The 23,946-nt window shown below is 44.4% G+C and overlaps 1 protein-coding gene across 3 annotated transcripts in view; it reads right to left on the reverse strand.

The window, feature by feature from the left end:
• MICU1 (mitochondrial calcium uptake 1) overlaps positions 1 to 23,946 on the reverse strand; it is a 258,934-nt gene that overhangs the window by 52,780 nt on the left and 182,208 nt on the right. For all 3 annotated transcript variants that reach the window (XM_009458672.5, XM_054659695.2, XM_016918531.4), the window contains one exon: positions 3,450 to 3,587. In XM_009458672.5, the coding sequence (XP_009456947.1) occupies positions 3,450 to 3,587 (138 nt within the window). The remainder of the gene's footprint in view (positions 1 to 3,449; positions 3,588 to 23,946) is intronic.

The raw sequence follows: 23,946 nt of genomic DNA on the forward strand, positions 1-23,946 counted from the left end.
GAGTGCAATGGCACGATCTCGGCTCACTGCAACCTCTGCCTCCTGGGTTCAAGCCATTCTCCTGCCTCAGCCTCCTGAGTAGCTAGGATTACAGGCATGCACCACCACGCCGGGCTAACTTTTTGTATTTTTAGTAGAGAGGGGGTTTCTCCATGTTGGTCAGGCTGGTCTCCAACTCCCAACCTCAGGTGATTTGCCTGCCTCGGCCTCCCAAAGTGCTGGGATTACAGGCGTGAGCCACTGCGCCCAGCCATAAGACATGTCTTTTCTTCTCCTTTGCCTTCCGCCGTGCTTGTGAGGCCTCCTCAGCCATGTGGAACTGTGAAATCAAACCTCTTTCCTTTATATATTACCAGTCTCGGTATGTCTTTATTAGCAGCATGAGAATGGACTAATACACTTGGAAATCTCTCATGGAACATTTTTAGTGCCAGGTTAGATTCTTGGTCATGGTCAGATGGTAGCCATTGTCCAGTGGGAAGAGTACTGGGCTGGGAATGAGAAAATCTGGGTTCTAGCCTTAGCACTGCTTTGTGTGTTTATGTGTGTGTGTTCTCTTAGAGGCCTGGATTTTTTTTTTTTTAAGACAAGGTCTCACTCTGTCACCCAGGCTGGAGTGCAGTAGCATGATCAAGCTAACTGCAGCTTCAACCTCCCCAGGCTCAGGTGATCCTCCCACCTCAGTCTCCTGAGTAGCTGCGACTACAGGCACGTGCCACCATGCCTGGCTAGTTTTTGTATTTTTTGTGGAGACAAGGTTTCGCCACTTTGCCCAAGCTGGTCTTGAACTTCTGGGCAGGAGAATCACTTGAACCCAGGAGGCGGAGGTTGCGATGAGCCGAGATCACGCCATTGCATTCCAGCCTGGGCAACAAGAGCGAAACTCCGTCTCAAAAAAAAAAAAAAAAAATAATAATAATAATAAAAAGAAAAGAAAAATAAAAAGAAAAGACACGTCTTACATTGCGGCAAGTCTTGAACTTTGATTCTCCTGCCTCGGCCTCTCAAAGTGCTGGGATTACAGGTATGTGCCACCATGCCTAATGAGGACTGACCTTTTAACTGGTCTCTGCTTCTGTTTGTTCATCTCTCTCTCAGATGCTGATTCAGTCCTATCATCTTTTCTTTCTTTCTTTTTTTCTTTATCTTTTTTTTTGAGATAGAGTTTCGCTCTTTCTCCCAGGCTGGAGTGAAGTGGTGTGATCTTGGTTCACTGCAACCTTCGCCTCCCTCTGCACCCCCCCTTCCCCGGGTTCAAGCGATTCTCCTGCCTCAGCCTCCTGAGTAGCTGAGATTATAGGCGCCCACCACCACGCCTGGCTAATTTTTGTATTTTTAGTAGAGACAGGGTTTTGCCATGTTGGCCAGGCTGGTCTTGAACTCCTGACCTCAGGTGATCTGCGTGTCTTGACCTCCCAAAGTGTTAGGATTACAGGCGTGAGCCACCGTGCGCAGCCACCATCTTTTCTTTCCTTGTACCAGGGGCAGCTGGTGTTGAAGGGTACCAGAGAGCAGTGTTGCTAGTGTTCCACAAATCCATGTTCTCCAACCTCAAGGCTGCTCAAAAAACTCTAACTCATCTCCTAAATTCTAATAGGCTTATTATCAGTCTTTTTGTTTCTATGCTTGCTCTTCTCCAAACTATCTTCCATAAAACAGCCAGAGTTGTCTCTTTAAACGTACATACAACCATGTCATTTCACTACTCACAACTATTTAATGGCGTTCCACTGCACTGTGAGTGAACTCCAAACTCCCTCCATTCCTATGAAGGCTTGCATGTTCTGTTCCTCATATCCCTCTCTGAGCTCAGCTCAGGCCACTCTCCTTTTTGCTCAGAACCTTCTATACAAACTAGTCCCTTTTCAGTTCTTCACACATGCCAGGTTTGTTTTTCCTGCTTGTTATGGACTGACCCCACCCCCTACCCCATTCATATGTTGAAGCCCTCCCTAACCCCTACTGTGCCCAATGTGGTTGTATTTGGAGATGGGGCCTTAGAGGAAATAACAAGGCTAAATGAGGTCACAAGGGTGGGGCCCTAATCTGCTAGGATTAGTGTTCTTATAAGAAGAAACACAAAGAGATTTCTCCCTCTCTTCATGTACACACACTGAGGAAAGCCTGTGTGAGGACACATTGAAAAGGCAGCTACCTGCAAGGCAGGAGGAGAGCTCTTATCAGAAACCAAATCAGCTAGCACCTTAATCACAGGATTCTATCCTCCAGGAATGTGAGAAAATAAATTTTTCTTGTTAAAGCCACCCAGTCTGTGGTATGTTGTTACAGTAGCCCCAGTAGGCTAATACACTGTCTTGGAATTTGCCTATGTGATTTCCCACTTTCCAGAGCCTCCTCTTCCACCTCTCTCCTTTCTCTGCTTCTGTACTTTTCATCGAATAGGGATGCCTTCCAACTAGACTACTCTAATGAAACAGCCCTCTCAAAGGTCACCAATTACTGCCATTTCACCAAAACCAATGGATGTTACCACCTTTAGCTTACTGGATCCTCGCTATTATATGTGACATGGTAGACCCCTCAGTTCTTGAACCTTCTATTTCCTTGACTTTGATTTCACTACTCTCTTTAGGTATTCTTTTTTTTTTTTTTTGAGATGAAGTCTCACTCTGTTGCCCAGGCTGGAGTTCAGTGGCATAATCTTGGCTCACTGCAACCTCTGCCTCCTGGTTTCAAGTGATTCTTGTGCCTCAGCCTCTGAGTAGCTGGGATTATGGGCACGCGCCATCATGTCCAGCTAATTTTTGTATTTTTAGTAGAGATGGGGTTTCACCATGTTGGCCAGGCTGGTCTTGAACTCCTGACCTCAAGTGATCCACCTGCCTCGGCCTCCCAAAGTGTTGGGATTACAGGTGTGAGCCACTGCACCCGGCTTCTTTAGGTATTCTCTAACCATTTCTTCTAGATTTGCTTCCTGAGCTGCTTAAATGTTTGTGTCCCATTGGATTCTGTCCTTGGCCCATAGTTCTTTTCTGTAAAATACCCTCCTTGGGTAATCTCATCTGTTCTTATGGTTGTAATTCTAACGTGTGTTGATGATTCCCAAATCTATCTCAGACCTCTAAGGTAATGTGAATATGCAGCTGCTTGCTGACCATCTCTACTTGGATAGTCCACAGGCATCTTAAATTTAAGATGCCCATGACTGAATTCTTATTTTCCCATCTAAACCAGTCTCTCCTTTAAAATTCTCAATTTCAGTTGGTGCCACCCTTTCCTGAACAAGAAACCTGGGATGATTCTGGACGCTCTCCTCTTCCTCACCCATTGCTTATTTCTTTTCTCCCTATGGACCTCAGGTACCAGAAATGAATTAGGTGTAATCATTGGTTCATGAAATACTCTCATCATTATGTTAATACCTTCATATTAAATAATAACCATACATTACCACGGTTTCTCTTCTTCCTCCAGCCAAAGCTACCTACCTTTCCTTCTTTGAAGTGCTTCTTGAGCTGCCTCTGCATGGCGGTCAGCTTCTTGGACTGCACCCCACTGTAGGCAAGTAGCATGCCACCAAACTGCCTCTCAGTAATTCTCCCATCCACAGGGTCATGGCGTTCAAACTGGGAGGGAAACAGAAAGAATGTTCCTAGGGTCAATGGAAAGTATTTTGACGTGGAACACGGAATGATCAGCTGTGTTTGATGGCAGAAAATAGCTGATGACTGGGACTATATTTTTGAGGTACAATTCTCAGTAAGATCTGCAAAAACTAAGAAACAGAAGATATAGGTTCTTATCCCAGATCTGCCACTTACTATTGTCAGAGACAGTCAAGCCAGAGCAACAGCATCTTGAGTAAGGTCTAGGAAAGATGAGGCTGGGACTTGCTGGGCTGCATTCCCAGGAAGTTAGGTATTCCTAGCCTCTAGATGTTTATGGTTAACGGAACAGATGGATAACGTTTACTGATCAGACCCAGACTCAGCAATATCCCGATATCCTGATATCTTATGAATGGAAGCATTCCTAATTTTGCTTTAAAGATAATAATATTGATTACTCTTCTAAAAAATTCATAAAGGTCTGAGAACATAATTTTAAAGAAGAGTAATATATTTTCAAGTTTCCCCAAAATAGCAATAAAATGTTAGGACATTGATAGAGATAGGACTTACATATGAGACACGAAATAAGAAAGTTAAGAGTGAATTTCTCTTTCAGCTCTCATTTCTTCAGCTAGCTCAGTAAGTTGACAGAGACCTAAATTTGTTTCCTTAGTAGTGGGACTGTGTCAATGAGCAAAACATAGAACTGTATTTTAATACAATTACTTTTGTATCAACCTATAACAGTGACCACTCCCCCCCCCCCCTTTTTTTTTAAGACGGAGTTTCACTCATCATCCAGGCTGGAGTGCAATGGTGCGATCTTGGTTCACTGCAACCTCTACCTCCCAGGTTCAAGCGATTCTCCTGTCTCAGCCTCCCGAGTAAATGGGATTACAGGCGCACACCACCACGCCTGGCTAATTTTTGTATTTTTAGGAGAGATAGGGTTTCACCATGTTGGCCAGGCTGGTCTTGAACTCCTGACCTCAGGTGATCCACTGGCCTCGGCCTCCCAAAGTGCTGGGATTACAGACATGAACCACCATGCCTGGCCTAACAGTGATCATTTACTGAGTATGTACTATGGGCCAGGTACTTCACCAATATGTTCTTTTTTTAAATTACTTTTTTTTTTTGTAAATAGAGATGGGGGTCTTGCTATGTTGCCAGGCTGGTCTTGAACTTCTGCGATCAAGCAATCTGCCTGCCTTGGCCTCCTAAAGTGCTGGGATTACAGGTGTGAGTCACTGTGCCTGGCCTCATATAGTCACTATAACAGCCTACGGAGCAGCTACTATTAGCTCCACTCTGCAGATGAGAAAACTGAAGTAACATGCAGCTACATGTGACAGAGCTGGGATTTGAACTCAGCCTTATTTGGGTCCAAAGACTATCTCTCAACACCACACCATTTCCTACTTCTGAGCAGTGGCACATTCGCTTCCTGTACAATAGCACTGTGTTGTTTTGGATAAACTTACACAGCCATGGGGCTTAGTCACATTTAAATGAGACACAAAACTATGTCCAAAGAAATCAACATCATTAATATTAGGTGAAAGCCTCTTTTTCAACACTGCCACTCAATTTTTGATGTTTGTCACACCATCATTCTATAGAGCTGATAAATTTTTGACAATACCAAAAGTTTTCAGGATTCAATTTAAGTGTGATTTATGACTCAATTTACTATCCTGAAACAAAGTGAAGGACTGACAAAATTTTCTAAATGGGCATACTTTTTGCAATGTTTAAATCAGATTTTCAGTGAAATCTGAAACCTGGGTAAAAGTTCACCTATGGGCTTCTTCAAGGCATGTGAAACAAGGCTGTGCTCCCTGCTCTCCAGGGCCGACTTTAATGATTTAGAGTGTTCATTCTACCCTTATCTGGGAGGTTTCACAGCTGTGGGGCAATCCCATATGTTGGAACTAGATGAATTTTCAGCTTTATCTCACCAGATAGATTCATGGTTGAAAAGTTTCTTGTTTGTAACACTGGCAGCAGCTGCAGCTTGCTCAAGGCTTACAAAAGGCCTTTATTCTCTGTTCTTCATAGGGGCACAAGGCCTCGCCTCTGTTTTGTTTCAGACAGTAAGGTTAATTTCCAGTGCAGATGCCCAAGCAGCAATTCCAAGATTAGCATTTTTACTAATGTTCTTTGAAAACTCAGACTTGTCTTTTGGTAATGGGCTCTATTATGATTATTTTTAAGTGACTGGAATCTGAAAGGGCTTAAAAACAATCAACTTCTGCTTGTCCAAGTCGTATGGCCACTTCGACGCTTACTACTTCAGTTCTATAATTTGATTTTGGGCAGCACCTCTCCTTTTAGGTTTTTAGGCTTTTCTGAGGCAGGACCCCCCTTATTTCTGAGGTCTTAAACATGGCTGGAGGGAGCCATGGAGAGCTGTTTTTCTTTACACGCAAAACTGCTAATGGAAACAGACTTGAACTAATGTCCTATTTGTTCAAAATTTATTAACTGAAGACCACTATGCTAAGGCTAGGGAACTTTGAAGGTAGTATCTCAAGGACCTTCATTTGGGTTAAATTTTCAAGGGCAATAGCTAGACATCATGTGGCTGCAGGGGTCAAGTGTATGCAGGGTTAAGCATTGCTAATCCAAAAACCCCAAATCTGAAATGCATCAAAATCCAAAACTTTTTTTGTTGTTGTTGAGCAACTTTTTTTGTTGTTGTTGTCCAGGCTGGAGTACAGTGGCATGATCTTGGCTCCCTACAACTTCCGCCTTCTGGGTTCAAGTGATTCTCCTGCCTCAGCTTCCCAAGTAGCTGGGACTACAGGCATGTGCCACCATGCCCAGATAATTTTTGTAGTTTTAGTAGAGACAAGGTTTCACTATATGTTGGCCAGGCTGGTCTCAAACTCCTGACCTCAGGTGATCCGCCTGCCTTGGCCTCCCAAAGTGCTGAGATTACAGGCGTGAGCCACTGCACCTGGCCCAAAATCCAAAATTTCTTGAGCACCAACACGTTGCTCAAAGATCATGCAAAAAGGAAATGCTTATTGGAGCATTCTGGATTTTTTTTTTTTTTTTTTTCAGACAGGGTCTTGCACTGTCACCCAGGCTGGAGTGCAGTGGCACAATCATGGCTCACTGCAGCCACGACCTCCTGGGCTCAAGTGATTTTCCCATCTTAGCCTTCTGAGTAGCTGGGACTATAGGCATGCACCACCACGCCTGGCTAATTTTTGCATTTTTGTAGAGATGGGGGTACCCTGTGTTGCCTGGGCTGTTCTCAAACCCTTGAGCTCAAGCTATCTGCCCACCTCAGGCCTCCCAAAGTGCTGGGATTACAGGCGTGAGCCACAGCACCCGGCCTGAATTTTGGATTAGTGATGCTCAACCAGTAAGTATAACACAAATGTTCCAAAATCTGAAACTGCTGGTCCCAAGCATTTTGGATAAGGGATACTAAACCGCTATCTTAAGCTGGGACAATCCTGTGGGTGCACTCCTGGAGTGCCATATACATGTAATCAATCCCCAAGGTTGTGGGAGGATCTTTTGAGGAAAGACACAGGTTATTACAAAATTATCATAATGTAGAAAAGTTCTAATTGCATATTTGGAAGAAATTCAAATTACAGGCTTACATTTTACTTCACCCAAGCTATTTTCCACTAATGTTGGAACCTCTGATGTTCTACTTCAATGAAAATTAAAAGCCTCCACTGTGTTTGATTCTGAGGCACAGCATGTGTGTATTCCAGCATGCCACCCACCATCTGCATTGTTTTTCCGTGTCTAGGAAGAAAGCTTAACAGCCTCACATTTCCCCTTCTGCAGCCATTGCCACTTTCTCAAATGGATACAAGCTGTTGTTTCCCTGTTGTTCCCCAGGGGGCTGCAGGGTAGGCAAGGAGGAGCCAAAAAACTGCAAGGTTTTTCCTGGCTTTCTGTTCACACTGCGCCTCTTGTTCCCACCCGTCCCTTGTCGTTTTGGAAGGACAGATGGTCTACACGTATCTAGATGAAATGACTTAAGAATGGGAAGCCAGGAAAGGAAGAAAACATATATTATGAACAAAAGCCAAAAGTAAGAATAGAAGCACAGTAAAAGGAAAAAGAAATCAGTATCTGCAAGTGGGTCTTCATTTATTGAAGACTTTTGAGGTTAATGTATCCAACAAATGTAAACTTCAGCCTTCTCTTTCATACAGTTATCTTTCAAGAGACTCTGTCCATCCCCCAGAGTAAATCCTCTCCTCATACAAGTTTTCAGAATGATAAATTTTGGGGACCAGGTGTAGTGCCTCATGCCTGTAATCCCAGCACTTTCGGAGGCTGACATGGGTGGATCGCTTGAGCCCAGGAGTTCAAGACCAGCTTCAGCATCATAGACTCCATCTCTAATATATATATATATATATATATATATATATATATGAATGATAAATTTCTTGATAGGCTTCTGAACTGTGCAATGCAAGACTGCATAGTGATCTCAAGCCACTGAGCTGAACACATCTGTGTTTTTGAATCTGATAGTATGTGGCTTTTGAGGTCCTAACCATGCCACTGCCACTATCAGGAGTCTCAGAATAACTGTGTTATGCCCATCTAAAGGAAAATGATTACAAGCAAAGTTCTCGACTGTAAACCTACCCGGTGAGCATAACATACACATTTCATAGTTTGAATTGAAATCTATGTTACTGCAATTGACAAGGGACACTCAAGAGCCCAGGTCAGACTGCCAGGAGTCTGAATTTTCTTGATCTTTAAAGAGGCAGCTTTATTGCAAACACTAACAAGGTTGTCTTTTGAGTAGCTGGCAAACTGAGGAAGAAGGTTCACATCTGGAACAGAGGCAACACAGTTTAGTGCCTTCAGCAGGGGCCAAAACAAGTCATTAGAGTCTTGGTCCATAAGATTATAGATTACCAAACTCAACTGCTAGAACTTTCTACTTCCAATCCAAACATTCCTTCTATTTTATTTTTGAGATGGAGTTTTGCTCTTGTTGCCCAGGATGGAGTGCAATGGCGCGATCTCCACTGCAACCTCTGCCTCCCAGGTTCAAGCAATTCTCCTGCCTAAGCCTCCCAAGTGGGCTGGGATTACAGGCGCTCACCACCATGCCTGGTTAATTTTTTGTATTTTTGGTAGAGATGGGGTTTCACCAAGTTGGCCAGGCTGGTCTCGAACTCCTGACATCAGGTGATCCACCCGCCTCGGCCTCAAGTGCTGGGATTACAGGCGTGAGCCACTGTACCTGGCCTCCTTCCATTTAAAAATGGTTTTTAAGAAAAAATTTCAGGTTGGTGATCAAAACAACTGACTAAATGATGAGTACCAATCACAACAGTCAGACCAGGGAAAGGTTAACCCTCCAGCCTGACAGCCAAAACCACGAAGATAATAAGATTAATGCATGAATTTATTACAAGATAATAACAATCAGGAAATATTTGACTGAGGGTGTCAGGGAAAAATATTTTAGATTTGGAACAAAAGGTTTCAAGGTTTGATATGTTTTGTTTTCATTCCACAGAAAGTAATATACTGAAGTGACTAAGAATATGGACTTTACAATCAGGAAGGCCTGGATCCAAATTCTGGCCTGAACCCATACTTGCTGGCTGTGACTTCAAGGAAGTGGCTTACCCGTTCCGAGGGTTCAAATCTTCTTACCAAAAAATAGAGATAATATTCGTGACCTCAAAGTGTTGTTGTAAAGATTAAATGGGATAATATATGTAAAGAAATTAGTACAGAGTTTGAGGCCCAGTTAACATTCAATAAATGGGCTGGGTGTGGTGGCTCACACCTGTAATCCCAGCATTTTGGGAGGCCAAGGTGGGAGGATCACTTGAGGTCAGGAGTTTGAGACCAGCCTGGTCAACATGGTAAAACCCTGTCTCTACTGAAAATATCAAAATTAGCCGGGTCTGGTGGTGTGCACCTGTAATCCCAGCTACTTGGGAGGCTGAGGCAAGGGAATCAGTTGAACCTGGGAGGTGGAGGTTGCAGTGAGCCAAGATCGCGCCACTGCACTCCAGCCTGGGTGATAGAGCGAGATCCTGCCTCAAAAAAAAAAAAAAAAAAAAGAAAAGAAATTCAACAAATGTAGCAATTAATTTTATTTATTATTCAACACATTAGAATGACTTCAAGATTAAACTACTTAGAGTTGCTTGAAGCAGAACACCAACTTAATAACCTGTACCCTGGCCATAATTATAAAACAGAAAACCTGGCATAAAGAAAGAGCTCAATAAATATGTATTGAATGAACACAGACAAAACACCAGAAAATTCACAACACTTCTGTCCTATTGTTGGGAGGGTTTCCTATCTAAGGCAAGGAATATCTCTACGTTTATCTCTTAATATGTACCTCCATGATACTGATTTCTATAAGGATAGTCTTGAGAATGCCATTCATTTTGGCTAATCAGTAACATATCTGAGTGCTTATACTTGCCAGGTGCCATCCTAGGAACTAACCTTTGTTAATTCTCGCAATGCTATATAATAGGTAATAGTATTATTCTATTTCATAAACAGAGAAAAGTGAAATAACTTGCCCACACAGTTAATGTGGAGAGAAATTTCTCTCTGGTCTCAGTATCAGAACAGTTGATATGTTCTTATTTTAAAGTCAACGTGAATCATGTTTGCCTTTTTATCCTGGTTACTGGAAAGCTTATAGTCAAGTTTGTGGGCCTCTTCTAGAATAGGAGACATTATGACTTACACTTTTCATACTAACCTTACTTAACTTTTCTTAAAAGAAAGTTAGGCTTTCTTTTACTTTCTTCTTTCTTTTAACTTTAATTTTTCAGCAAGTTTTTACTTTTATCTCACTGCCTGTACTTTTTATGACTTTCTGAAATCCCTTCTTGAAAAAGGCAAGATTTAAAAAAATGGTATTGGACATCTAGGCTGTTTCATTTTTTGTCTATGATAAGTACCACTCTGATAAACTTTTGCTGAACTTAATTTTTCATCATTATTTTAGGAATTGATCCCTAGAAACAAAATTCTGAAATATAAATTATGGGATCTTTAAAATTTTTATTGTGAAATATTTGACATATACATAATAATACATACAACAGACAAGTTATGAAGCATAATAAAACAAACACCACGAGCCTCCCACTTACCCTGAGAAAGGAAGCATCAGCACTCCATTTGAAGCCCATGCCCTGCCTCCCTTTTCTAGTACATTATTAATATTATTATTTTTTAGATAGGGTCTCGCTCTGTTGCCCAGGCTGGAGTGCAATGGCGTGATCTTGGCTCACTGCAACCTCCACCTTCCAGGTTCAAGCAATTCTCCTGCCTCAGCCTCCTGAGTAGCTGGGACTACAGGCATGCGCCACCATGCCTGGCTAATTTTTGTATTTTTAGTAGAGACGTGGTTTCACTCCATTGGCAGGCTGGTCATGAACTCCTGACCTCAGGTGATCCGCCAGCCTCAGCCTCCCAAAGTGCTGGGATTACAGGCGTGAGCCACCGCGCCTGGCCTATTATTTTCAATAGTTTAAAACAAAAGCTTGTATTCCTAAACAATATATTGTTTACTTTTACTTGCTTCCTAACTTTTTAAAATGGTATCACAGTGGATATATTCTTTTGCAATTTGTTTTTTTTAATCCTCATTATATTTCAAGGATTCCTACATGTTACAACATTTAACTGTGCTTCTTTCATTTTTACTGTTACAGATTTCTACTGCTTTGAATATACCTCTATCTGTCTGTCTGTCTGTCTATCTATCTATCTATCTATCTATTTTCTGAGATAGGGTATTGGTCTGTCACCCAGGCTGGAGTGCAGTGGTGTGATCTTGGCTCGCTGCAACCTCTGCCTCCCGGGTTCAAGTGATTCTCATGCCTCAGCCTCCTGAGTAGCAGGGATTGCAGGCGAGCACTACCACGCCAGCTAATTTTTGCATTTTTGGTAGAGACAGGGTTTCGCCATCTTGCCCAGGCTGGTCTCGAACTCCTGGCCTCAAGTGATCCTCCCACCTTGGCCTCACAAAATGCTGGGATAACAGGTGTAAGCCATCGTGCCCAGCTTCTACCACTATTTACGTATCAGCTTTCCTCTAAATGGACATCTCAATTATTGTCAGTTTTTTGCTATTAGGAACAATGCTGTTATGAACATTCTTAGATAACTGTGCTGATGAAAGAAAAACAAGAGTTCTGAGACTAGGGTATATATCTGGAAGTGGAACTGCTGGCCTTTCAAGATAATGCCCAATCATTTTGCAAAATAATCACACCAACACTTTTTATCAGCTATGTATAAGAGTGCCCACTGCTTTGCATCATCACCAGCACTTGGTATTGTCAGTTTTTATTTTTTGCCACTCTCTTCGGTCTAAAAATGGTAGAGATAAACTATTTAATGCTCCCAATGTAGTCTGCCAAATTAATTTCCAGAAAAATGTATCAATTTGCAATCCCACTAGTATATATGAGAATATGCATTTCTTAGTATCCTTAACAAAATCAAACATAATAAAAAATCTTTGCTAGAGGAAAAGTGACAACTCATTTTAATTAGTATTTCTTTGATTACTAGGTTGACCATTTTTCTTTTTTTCTTTTTTTTTTTAATTTTTTTTTTATTGATAATTCTTGGGTGTTTCTCACAGAGGGGGATTTGGCAGGGTCATGGGACAATAGTGGAGGGAAGGTCAGCAGATAAACAAGTGAACAAAGGTCTCTGGTTTTCCTAGGCAGAGGACCCTGCGGCCTCCTGCAGTGTTTGTGTCCCTGGTTACTTGAGATTAGGGAGTGGTGATGACTCTTAACGAGCATGCTGCCTTCAAACATCTGTTTAACAAAGCACATCTTGCACCGCCCTTAATCCATTTAACCCTGAGTGGACACAGCACATGTTTCAGAGAGCACAGGGTTGGGGGTAAGGTCACAGATCAACAGGATCCCAAGGCAGAAGAATTTTTCTTAGTACAGAACAAAATGAAAAGTCTCCCATGTCTACTTCTTTCTACATAGACACGGCAACCATCCGATTTCTCAATGTTTTCCCCACCTTTCCCGCCTTTCTATTCCACAAAGCCGCCATTGTCATCCTGGCCCGTTCTCAATGAGCTGTTGGGCACACCTCCCAGACGGGGTGGTGGCCGGGCAGAGGGGCTCCTCACTTCCCAGTAGGGGCGGCCGGGCAGAGGCGCCCCTCACCTCCCGGACGGGGCGGCTGGCCGGGCAGGGGGCTGACCCCCCCACCTCCCTCCCGGACGGGGCGGCTGGCCGGGCAGAGGGGTTCTTCACTTCCCAGTAGGGGCAGCCGGGCAGAGGCACCCCTCACCTCCCGGACGGGGTGGCTGGCCGGGCGGGGGGCTGACCCCCCCACCTCCCTCCCGGACGGGGCGGCTGGCCGAGCAGAGGGGCTCCTCACTTCTCAGTAAGGGCGGCCGGGCAGAGGGGCCCGTCACCTCCCAGACGGGGCAGCTGGCCAGGCGGGGGGCTGACCCCCCCACCTCCCTCCCGGATGGGGCGGCTGGCCCGGCGGGGGGCTGACCCCCCCACCTCCCTCCCAGACGGGGCGGCTGGCCGGGCGGGGGGCTGACCCCCCCACCTCCCTCACGGACGGGGTGGCTGGCCGGGCAGAGGGGCTCCTCACTTCCCAGTAGGGGCGGCCGGGCAGACGGGCCCCTCACCTCCCAGACGGGGCGGCTGGCCGGGCGGGGGGCTGACCCCCCCACCTCCCTCCTGGACGGGGCGGCTGGCTGGGCAGAGGGGCTCCTCACTTCCCAGTAGGGGCAGCCGGGCAGAGGCGCCCCTCACCTCCTGGACGGGGCGGCTGGCCGGGCGGGGGGCTGACCCCCCCAACTCCCTCCCGGACAGGGCGGCTGGCCGGGCGGGGGGGCTGACCCCCCACCTCCCTCCCGGACGGGGTGGCTGGCCAGGCAGAGGGGCTCCTCACTTCCCAGTAGGGGCGGCCGGGCAGAGGCGCCCCTCACCTCCCGGACGGGGCAGCTGGCCGGGCGGGGGGCTGACCCCCCCACCTCCCTCCCGGACGGGGCGGCTGGCCCGGCGGGGGGCTGACCCCCCCACCTCCCTCCCGGACGGGGTGGCTGCCGGGCGGAGACGCTCCTCACTTCCCAGATGGGGTGGCTGCCGGGCGGAGAGGCTCCTCACTTCTCAGACGGGGCGGCTGCCGGGCGGAGGGGCTCCTCACTTCTCAGACGGGGTGGTTGCCAGGCAGAGGGTCTCCTCACTTCTCAGATGGGGCGGCCGGGCAGAGACGCTCCTCACCTCCCAGACGGGGTCGCGGCCAGGCAGAGGCGCTCCTCACATCCCAGATGGGGCGGCGGGGCAGAGGCGCTCCCCACATCTCAGACGATGGGCAGCCGGGCAGAGACGCTCCTCACTTCGTAGATGTGATGGCGGCTGGGAAGAGGCGCTCCTCACTTCCTAGATGGGATGACGGCGGGCGGAGACGCTCCTCACTTTCCAGACTGGGCAGCCGGGCAGAGGGGCTCCTCACATCCCAGACAATGGGTGGCCAGGCAGAGACACTCCTCACTTCCCAGACGGGGTGGCGGCCGGGCAGAGGCTGCAATCTCGGCACTTTGGGAGGCCAAGGCAGGTGGCTGGGAGGTGGAGGTTGTAGCGAGCCGAGATCACGCCACTACACTCCAGCCTGGGCACCATTGAGCACTGAGTGAACGAGACTCCGTCTGCAATCCCGGCACCTCGGGAGGCCGAGGCTGGCAGATCACTCGCGGTTAGGGGCTGGAGACCGGCCCGGCCAACACAGCGAAACCCCGTCTCCACCCAAACCAGTCAGGCGTGGCGGCGCGTGCCTGCAATCGCAGGCACTCGGCAGGCTGAGGCAGGAGAATCAGGCAGGGAGGTTGCAGTGAGTCGAGATGGCAGCAGTACAGTCCAGCTTCGGCTCCGCATGAGAGGGAGACCATGGAAAGAGAGGGAGACCGTGGGGAGAGGGAGAGGGAGCTAGGTTGACCATTTTTCTAACATATGTAGTGGTCATTTATATTTCTTCCTCTGTGAATTTTTTATGTTGTCTATTTTTAAAAATAGCAGTGCTGATACTTGTCTCATTAGCTTAAGATTAAAAATATTTGCTTTTTGTTAATGTATTGCCTTTTTTTTTTTTTTTTTTTTTAATTTGAGGCAGGGTCTCACTCTGTCACCCAGGCTGCAGCACAGTGGTGTGATCAACACTTAATGCAGCCTCAACTTCCTGGGCTCAAGCAATCCTCCCACCTCAGCCCCCTGAGTAGCTAGGACTACAGGCGTGTGCCACCATGCCCAGCTATGTTTCTAAAAAATTTAATACAAATAAATATAAAAACCAAATTTTCTTTTTGTAGAGACGGGGTTTTCCTCTGTTGCCCAGGATGGTCTCAAACTCCTGGCCTCAAGTGATCCTCCCACTTTGGCCTTCCAGTGTGCTGGGATTACAGGCATGAGCCACCCTGCCTGCCAATTTTTTTGCCCAGTGTATTAGTCCATTTGTGTTGCTATAAAGGAATACCTGAAGCTGGGTAATTCATAAAGAAAAGAGGTTTATTTTGGTTCTGCAGGCTGTAGGGGAAGCATGGTGCCAGCCTCTGCTTCTGGTGAAGGCTTCAGGGAGCTAACAGACATGGTGGAAGTTGAAGTGGGAGCAGGCATATTACATGGCGAGAGTAAAGAGGAAAAGAGAGGGGGAAGGTTCCAGGCTGTTTTAAAAAACCAGCTTTCATGTGAACGAGAGCAAGAACTCATTCATTACTATGGGGACGGCACCAGGCCATTCATGAGGGATCCACTCCCACGACCCAAACACCTCCACTAGTCACAGCCTCCAACATTGGGGGGGTCACACTTCAACATGAGATTTGTAGGGGACGAATATCCAAACCACATCACTCAGTTTGCCCATCTGTTAATTTTGTTTAGGTCTGTTTTATGCGTGGAAATTTAAAATCTTTATTGTAGGCAAATGCGTGGATCTTCTTCCTCCTTTATGTTTTTTTTGAGACGGAGTCTCACCCGGGCTGGAGTGCAGTGACACGATCTCGGCTCACTGCAACCTCCGCCTCCCAGGTTCAAGTGATTCTCCTGCCTCAGCCTCCCGAGTAGCTGGGATTACAGGTCTGCACCACCATGCCCAGCTAATGTTTTGTATTTTTTAGTAGAGATGAGGGTTCACCATGTTGGCCAGGCTGGTCTTGAACTCCTGACCTCAGGTCATCCTCCTGCCTTGGCTTCCCAATGTGTTGGGATTACAGGCGTGAGCCACTGGTGCCTGGCTTTTTCTTCGCAATTTTTTTTTGAGACAGAGTCTTGCTCTGTTGCCCAGGCTGAAGTGCAGTGGCACAATCTCAGCTCATCACTGCAACCTCTATCTCCTGGGTTCAAGTGATTCTCCTGCCTCAGTCTCCCGAGTAGCTGGGATTGCAGGTGCATGCCACCATGCCCAGCTAATTTTTGTATTTTTTTTTTTTTTTTTTTTTGAGATGGAGTCTTGCTCTGTCGCCCAGGCTGGAGTGCAATGGTGCAATCTCAGTTCACTGCAAGCTCCGCCTCCCAGATTCACACCATTCTCCTGCCTCAGCCTCCAGAGTAGCTGGGACTACAGGCGCCTGCCACCACGCCCGGCTAATTTTTTTGTATTTTTAGTAAAGACAGCGTTTCACCATGTTGGTCAGGCTGGTCTCGAACTCCTGACATCAGGTGATCCACCCGCTTCAGCCTCCGAAAGTGCTGGGATTACAGGCGTGAGGCACCGTGCCCAGCCTACAACTTCTTTCATTGGCTTATATTCTAGGGAATCTTTCCTCATTAGATAAGAAAGTAATTAAATATTGACCTACAGTTTCTTTATTTTAAACAAGGAAACATAAAATATTAAAACATATTCCTCAATATCAATCAATGACGATGATTAAATCCTTAGAACAAAACAGCAGATCATCAGCTCAGTTTGTTTTAAAAAGTCCTCCAGTACTGACTTTAACTTTTCTGAATGCTTGAGAATTTGGAATAGAATGGGGGCATTTACCTCTAATTTAATCACATTCCCCTTGTGGAGGGAATAATCTTGAGTAAATCCAGTTCACTTAACTTTTTTTTTTTTTAACCAGCTTAAAAGTATGTCATTAGGTATGGAGAGATGGAGAAAGTGGGAAATAATAATTCAGTTCCAAAGCAAAGAAGGCCTAAATGGGCCATCTTCCTTACTTAGAAAAATTCTCTAGATGGTTAAAGAACAATCCATATTCTAACATTTATAACGGCAAACATTTACATAGCACTTATTATGTACCAGAGCCTATACTAAGTGCTTTCCATCAACTCGCAGAGCATTTTAAATTACATAAAATTTGTTGGTTATCTTTCCTTCAGATCTTGATCAACATGAATAAGCCTTAAACTCTGGCAGAATTAACTGCTATTTAATATTCCAACCAATCTATGCAGTTCATGTTTCCACATGAAATTGCTAAAAATTTCATGCCATTTTTCCTTTTAGATGACTCTTCAGCAAGCAGAAGATCTTATATCCAATTTCTGCTTTCAATAACATGAAAAACCCTAGTCTTGTGTTACATACTTCTCTGAGATTTAGGAGGCCCAACATTATTCAGAGTTCAAAGATGTTCTTCTTTTCATATGGGATTGTAAGAGTTTTGGAAACAGAGAGACTGTCTGTTAGAACAAAATATAACAGCTCCAAATTTAGGAGTTAAGAACCAAGGACTAATTGTAGTAGGAAAGCAAACTGCTATTTTCTCTCACCTGAGTGCCAGTTTGCTTTCCTCTAACTCCATCAAAGAGCACTCTGGGATCTACTGCTTAGATGAAAATATTAATATAACACATTCCCACACTCCTTTTGTCCTAGCATTGCTGACAGCTTATCAGCATTCATAAGAGAGTTGGAAATTTAGCTTGTTCATATACTCAACACCTAAAGACCCCTATACCAGGCTTGATATGCTGATTTTTCCTAAAGATGTGGCAAACTGTGGAAAGCAGTAACAAATGTGAAAAGCTGTTAGGAAGTAATGATAATAATTAAGATATAGGATTTACTTTGGGCTTAGTAATCCATAGTTGATTATCTCCTCATCATTGTGAGTAACTGAATAAATAAAAATAAAAATGAAGAAATAAAGGCCAGGTATGGTGGCTCATGCCTGTGATCCCAGCACTTTTGGAGGGAAGGTGGGAGTACTGCTTGAGGCCAGGAGTTCGAGAGCAGCCTGGGCAGCACAGTGAGACCTGATTCTACAAAAATTTAAAAATTAGCTGGGCATGGTACCATGTGCCTGTAGTCCCAGCTACCTGGGAGGCTGAAGTGAGAGGATCACTTGAGTCCAGGAGTTCAAGGCTGCGGTGAGCTATGATCATGCCGCTGCACTCCACCCTGGGCCAGAGTGAGACCCTGTATCAAAAAAAAAAAAAAAAAAAAAAAGTGGGGGGCGTTCCAAGATGGCTGAATAGGAACAGCTCTGGTCTGCAGCTACCAGCATGATCGATGCAGAAGATGAGTGATTTCTGCATTTCCAACTGAGGTATCTGGTTCATCTCACTGGGACTGGTTGGATAGTGGGGGCAGCCCACGGAGGACGAGCTGAAGCAGGGCGGGGTGGCACCTCACCTGGGAAGCGCAAGGGGTTGGGGTATTTCCCTTTCCTAGCCAAGGGAAGCCATGACAGACTACCTGGAAAAACGGGACACTCCTGCCCAAATACTGTGCTTTTCCCAAGGTGTTAGCAACTGGCAGACAAGGAGATTCTCTCCGGTGCCTGGCTCAGCACGTCCCATGCCCACGGAGCCTTGCTCACTGCTAGCGCGGCAGTCTGAGATCGAACTGCGAGGCTGCAGCTGGGCAGGGGGAGAGGTGTCCACCATTGCTCAGGCTTGAGTAGGTAAACAAAGCGGCCAGGAAGCTTGAACTGGGCGAAGCCCACCCCAGCTCAACAAGGCCTACTGCCTCTAGACTCCACCTCTGTGGGCAGGGCATAGCTGAACAAAGGCCAGCAGACAACTTCTTCAGACTTAAACGTCCCCGTCTGACAGCTCTGAAGAGAGCAGTGGTTCTCCCAGCACGGCGTTTGAGCTCTGAAAATGGACAGAATGCCTCTTCAAGTGGGTCCCTGACCCCCATGTAGCCTAACTGGGAGACACCTCCCAGTAGAGGCTGACAGACACCTCATATAGGCGGCTGCCCCTCTGGAACGACACTTCCAGAGGAAGGATCAGGCAGCAATATTTGCTGTTCTGCAATATTTGCTGTTCTGCAATATTTGCTGTTCTGCAGCCTCCACTGGTGATACCCAGGCAAACAGGGTCTGGAGTGGACCTCCAGCAAACTCCAACAGACCTGCAGCTGAGGGACCTGACTGTTAGAAGGAAAACTAACAAACAGAAAGGAATAGCATCAACATCAACAAAAAGGACGTCCACACCAAAACCCCATCTGTAGATCACCAACATCAAAGACCAAAGGTAGATAAAACCACAAAGATGGGGAGAAACCAGAGCAGAAAAGCTAAAAATTCTAAAAATCAGAGCGCATCTTCTCCAAAGGATCGCAGCTCCTTGCCAGCAACAGAACAAAGCTAGACAGAGAATGACTTTGACGAGTTGACAGAAGTAGGCTTCAGAAGGTCGGTAATAACAAACTTCTCCAAGATAAAGGAGGATGTTCGAACCCATCGCAATGAAGCTAAAAACCTTGAAAAAAGATGAGATGAATAGCTAATTAGAATAAACAGTGCAGAGAAGACCTTAAATGAACTGATGGAGCTGAAAACCATGGCATGAGAACTTCGTGACGCATGCACAAGCTTCAGCAGCCGATTCGATCAAGTGGAAGAAAGGGTATCAGTGATTGAAGATCAAATTAATGAAATAAAACGAAAAGATAAGGTCAGAGAAAAAAGAGTAAAAAAACGAACAAAGCCTCCAAGAAATATGGGACTATGTGCAAAGACCAAATCTACGTTTGTCTGGTGTACCTAAAAGTGATGGGGAGAATGGAAGCAAGTTGAAAAACACTCTTCAGGATATTATCCAGGAGAACTTCCCCAACCTAGCAAGGCAGGCCAACATTCAAATTCAGGAAATACAGAGAATGCCACAAAGATACTCCTCGAGAAGAGCAACCCCAAGACTCATAATGGTCAGATTCACCAAGGTTGAAATGAAGGAAAAAGCATTAAGGGCAGCCAGAGAGAAAGGCTGAGTTACCCACAAAGGGAGACCCATCAGACTAACAGCAGATCTCTCGGCAGAAACCCTACAAGCCAGAAGAGAGTGGGGGCCAATATTCAACATTCTTAAAGAAAAGAATTTAACCCAGAATTTCATATCCAGCCAAACTAAGCTTCATAAGTGAAGGAGAAATAAAATCCTTTACAGACAAGCAAATGCCAAGAGATTTTGTCACCACCAGGCCTGACTTACAGGAGCTCCTGAAGGAAGCACTCAACATAGAAAGGAACAACCGGTACCAGCCACTGCAAAAACTTGCCAAATTGTAAAGACCATTGATTAGCATGAAGAAACTGCATAATTTAATGGGCAAAATAACCAGTGAACATCATAATGACAGAATCAAATTCACACATAACAATATTAACCTTATTAAATGTAAATGGGCTAAATGTCCCAATTAAAAGACAGACTGGCAAACTGGATAAAGAGTCAAGACGCATCAGTGTCCTGTATTCAGGAGACCCATCTCATGTGCAAAGACACACATGGGCTCAAAATAAAGGGATGGAGGAAGATCTACCAAGGAAATGGAAAACAAAAAAAAGCAGTGGTTGCAACCCTAGTCTCTGATAAAACAGACTTTAAACCAACAAAGATCAAAAGAGACAAAGAAGGCCATTACATAATGGTAAAGGGATCAATTCAACAAGAAGAGCTAACTATCCTAAATATATATGCACCCAATACAGGAGCACCCAATACAGGAGCACCCAGATTCATAAAGCAAGTCCTTAGAGACCTACAAAGAGACCTGGACTCCCACACAACAATAATGGGAGACTTTAACACCCCACTGTCAATATTAGACAGATCAACGAGACAGAAGGTTAACAAGGATATCCAGGATTTGAACTTAGCTCTGCAACAAGCGGACCTAATAGACATCTACAGAACTCTCCACCCCAAATCAACAGAATATACATTCTTCTCAGCACCACATCACACTTATTCTAAAACTGACCACATAATTGGAAGTAAAGTACTCCTCAGCAAATGTAAAAGAACAGAAATCACAACAAACTGTCTCTCAGACCACAGTGCAATCAAATTAGAACTCAGGATTAAGAAACTCACTCAAAACCGCACAACTACATGGAAACTGAACAACTTGCTCCTGAATGACTACTGGGTAAATAACGAAATGAAGGCAGAAATAAAGATGTTCTTTGAAACCAATGAGAACAAAGACACAGCATACCAGAATCTCTGGGACACATTTAAAGCAGCGTGTAGAGGGAAATTTATAGCACTAAATGCCCACAAGAGAAAGCAGGAACGATCTAAAATCGACACCCTAACATCACAATTAAAAGAACTAGAGAAGCAAGAGCAAACAAATTCAAAAGCTAGCAGAAGGCAAGAAATAACTAAGATCAGAGCAGAACTGAAAGAGATAGAGACACAAAAACCCTTCAAAAAAAATCAATGAATCCAGGAGCTGTTTTTTTTGAAAAGATCAACAAAATTGATAGACTGCTAGCAAGACTAATAAAGAAGAAAAGAGAGAAGAATTAAATAGATACAATAGAAAATGATAAAGGGGAGATCACCACCAATCCCACAGAAATACAAACTACCATCAGAGAATACTATAAACACCTCTACACAAATAAACTAGAAAATCTAGAAGAAATGGATAAATTCCTGGACACATACACCCTCCTAAGACTAAACAAGGAAGAAGTTGAATCTCTGAATAGACCAATAACAGGCTCTGAAATTCAGGCAATAATTAATAGCCTACCAACCAAAAAAAGTCCAGGACCAGACGGATTCACAGGTGAATTCTACCAGAGGTACAAAAAGGAGTTGGTACCATTCCTTCTGAAACTATTCCAATCAATAGAAAAAGAGGGAATCCTCCCTAACTCATTTTATAAGGCCAACATCATCCTGATATGAAAGCCTGGCAGAGACACAACAAAAAAAGAGAATTTTAGACCAATATCCCTGATGAACATCAATGCAAAAATCCTCAATAAAATACTGGCAAACCAAATCCAGTAGCACATCAAAAAGCTTATCCACCACGATCAAGTTGGCTTCATCCCTGGGATGCAAGGCTGGTTCAACATACACAAATCAATAAACATAATCCATCACATAAACAGAACCAATAACAAAAACCACATGATTATCTCAATAGATGCAGAAAAGGCCTTTGACAAAATTCAACAGCCCTTCAGGCTAAAAACCCTCAATAAACTAGGTACGGATGGACCGTATCTCAAAATAATAAGAGCTATTTATGACAAACCCATAGCCAATATCATACTGAATGGGCAAAGACTGGAAGCATTCCCTTTGAAAACTGGCACAAGACAAGGATGCCCTCTCTCACCACTCCTATTCAACACAGTGTTGGAAGTTCTGGCCAGGGCAATCAAGCAAGAGAAAGAAATAAAGGGTATTCAATTAGGAAATGAGGAAGTCAAATTGTCCCTGTTTGCAGATGACATAATTGTATATTTAGAAAACACCACTGTCTCACCCCAAAATCTCCTTAAGCTGACAAGCAACTTCAGCAAAGTCTCAGGATACAAAATCAATGTGCAAAAATCACAAGCATTCCTATCCACCAATAACAGACAGAGAGCCAAATCATGAGTGAACTCCCATTCACAATTGCTACAAAGAGAATAAAATACCTAGGAATCCAACTTACAAGGGATTGTGAAGGACCTCTTCAAAGAGAACTGCAAACCACTGCTCAATGAAATAAAGGAGGACACAAACAAATGGAAGAACATTCCATGCTCATGGATAGGAAGAATCAATATCCTGAAAGTGGCCATACTGCCCAAGGTAATTTATAGATTCAATGCCATCCCCATCAAGCTACCAATGACTTTCTTCACAGAACTGGAAAAAACTACTTTAAAGTTCATATGGAACAAAAAAAAGAGCCTGCATAGCCGAGACAATCCTAAGCCAAAAGAATAAAGCTGGAGGCATCACGCTACCTGACTTCAAACTATACTACAAGGCTACAGTAACCAAAGCAGCATGGTACTGGTACCAAAACAGATATATAGACTAATGGAACAGAACAGAGGCCTCAGAAATAACACCATACATCTACAACCATCTGATCTTTGACAAACCTGACAAAAACAAGAAATGGGAAAGGATTCCCTATTTAATAAATGGTGCTGGGAAAACTGGCTAGCCATATGTAGAAGGCTGAAACTGGATCCCTTCCTTATACCTTATACAAAAATTAATTCAAGATGGATTAAAGACTTAAACGTTAGACCTAAAACCACAAAAACTCTAGAAGAAAACCTAGGCAATACCATTCAGGACATAGGCATGGGCAAGGACTTCATGACTAAAACACCAAAAGCAATGGCAACAAAAGCCAAAATACACAAATGGGATCTAATTAAACTAAAGCGCTTCTGCATGGCAAAAGAAACTACCATCAGAGTGAACAGGCAACCTACAGAATGGGAGAAAATTTTTGCAATCTACTCATCTGACAAAGGGCTAATATCCAGAATCTACAAAGAACTTAAACAAATTTACAAGAAGAAAACAAACAATCCCATCAAAAAGTGGGCAAAGGATATGAACAGACACTTCTCAAAAGAAGACATCTATACAGCCAGCAGACACATGAAAAAATGCTCATCATTACTGGTCATCAGAGAAATGCAAATCAAAACCACAATGAGATACCATCTCATGCCAGTTAGAATAGCGATCATTAAAAAGTCAGGAAACAACAGATTCTGGAGAGGATGTGGAGAAATAGGAACACTTTTACACTGTTGGTGGGAGTGTAAATTAGTTCAACCATTGTGGAAGACAGTGTGGTGATTCCTCAAGGATCTAGAACCAGAATTACCATTTGACCCAGCAATCCCATTACTGGGTATATACCCAAAGGATTATAAATCATGCTACTATAAAGACACATGCACATGTATGTTTATCGCAGCACTACTCACAATAGCAAAGACTTGGAACCAACCCAAATGTCCATCAATGATAGACTGGATTAAGAAAATGTGGCACATATACACCATGGAATACTATGCAGCCACAAAAAAGGATGAGTTAATGTCCTTTGCAGGGACATGGATGAAGCTGGAAACCATCATTCTCAGCAAACTATC

Source organism: Pan troglodytes, chromosome 8 (assembly GCF_028858775.2).
Source record: "Pan troglodytes isolate AG18354 chromosome 8, NHGRI_mPanTro3-v2.0_pri, whole genome shotgun sequence".
NCBI lineage: Eukaryota > Metazoa > Chordata > Mammalia > Primates > Hominidae > Pan > Pan troglodytes.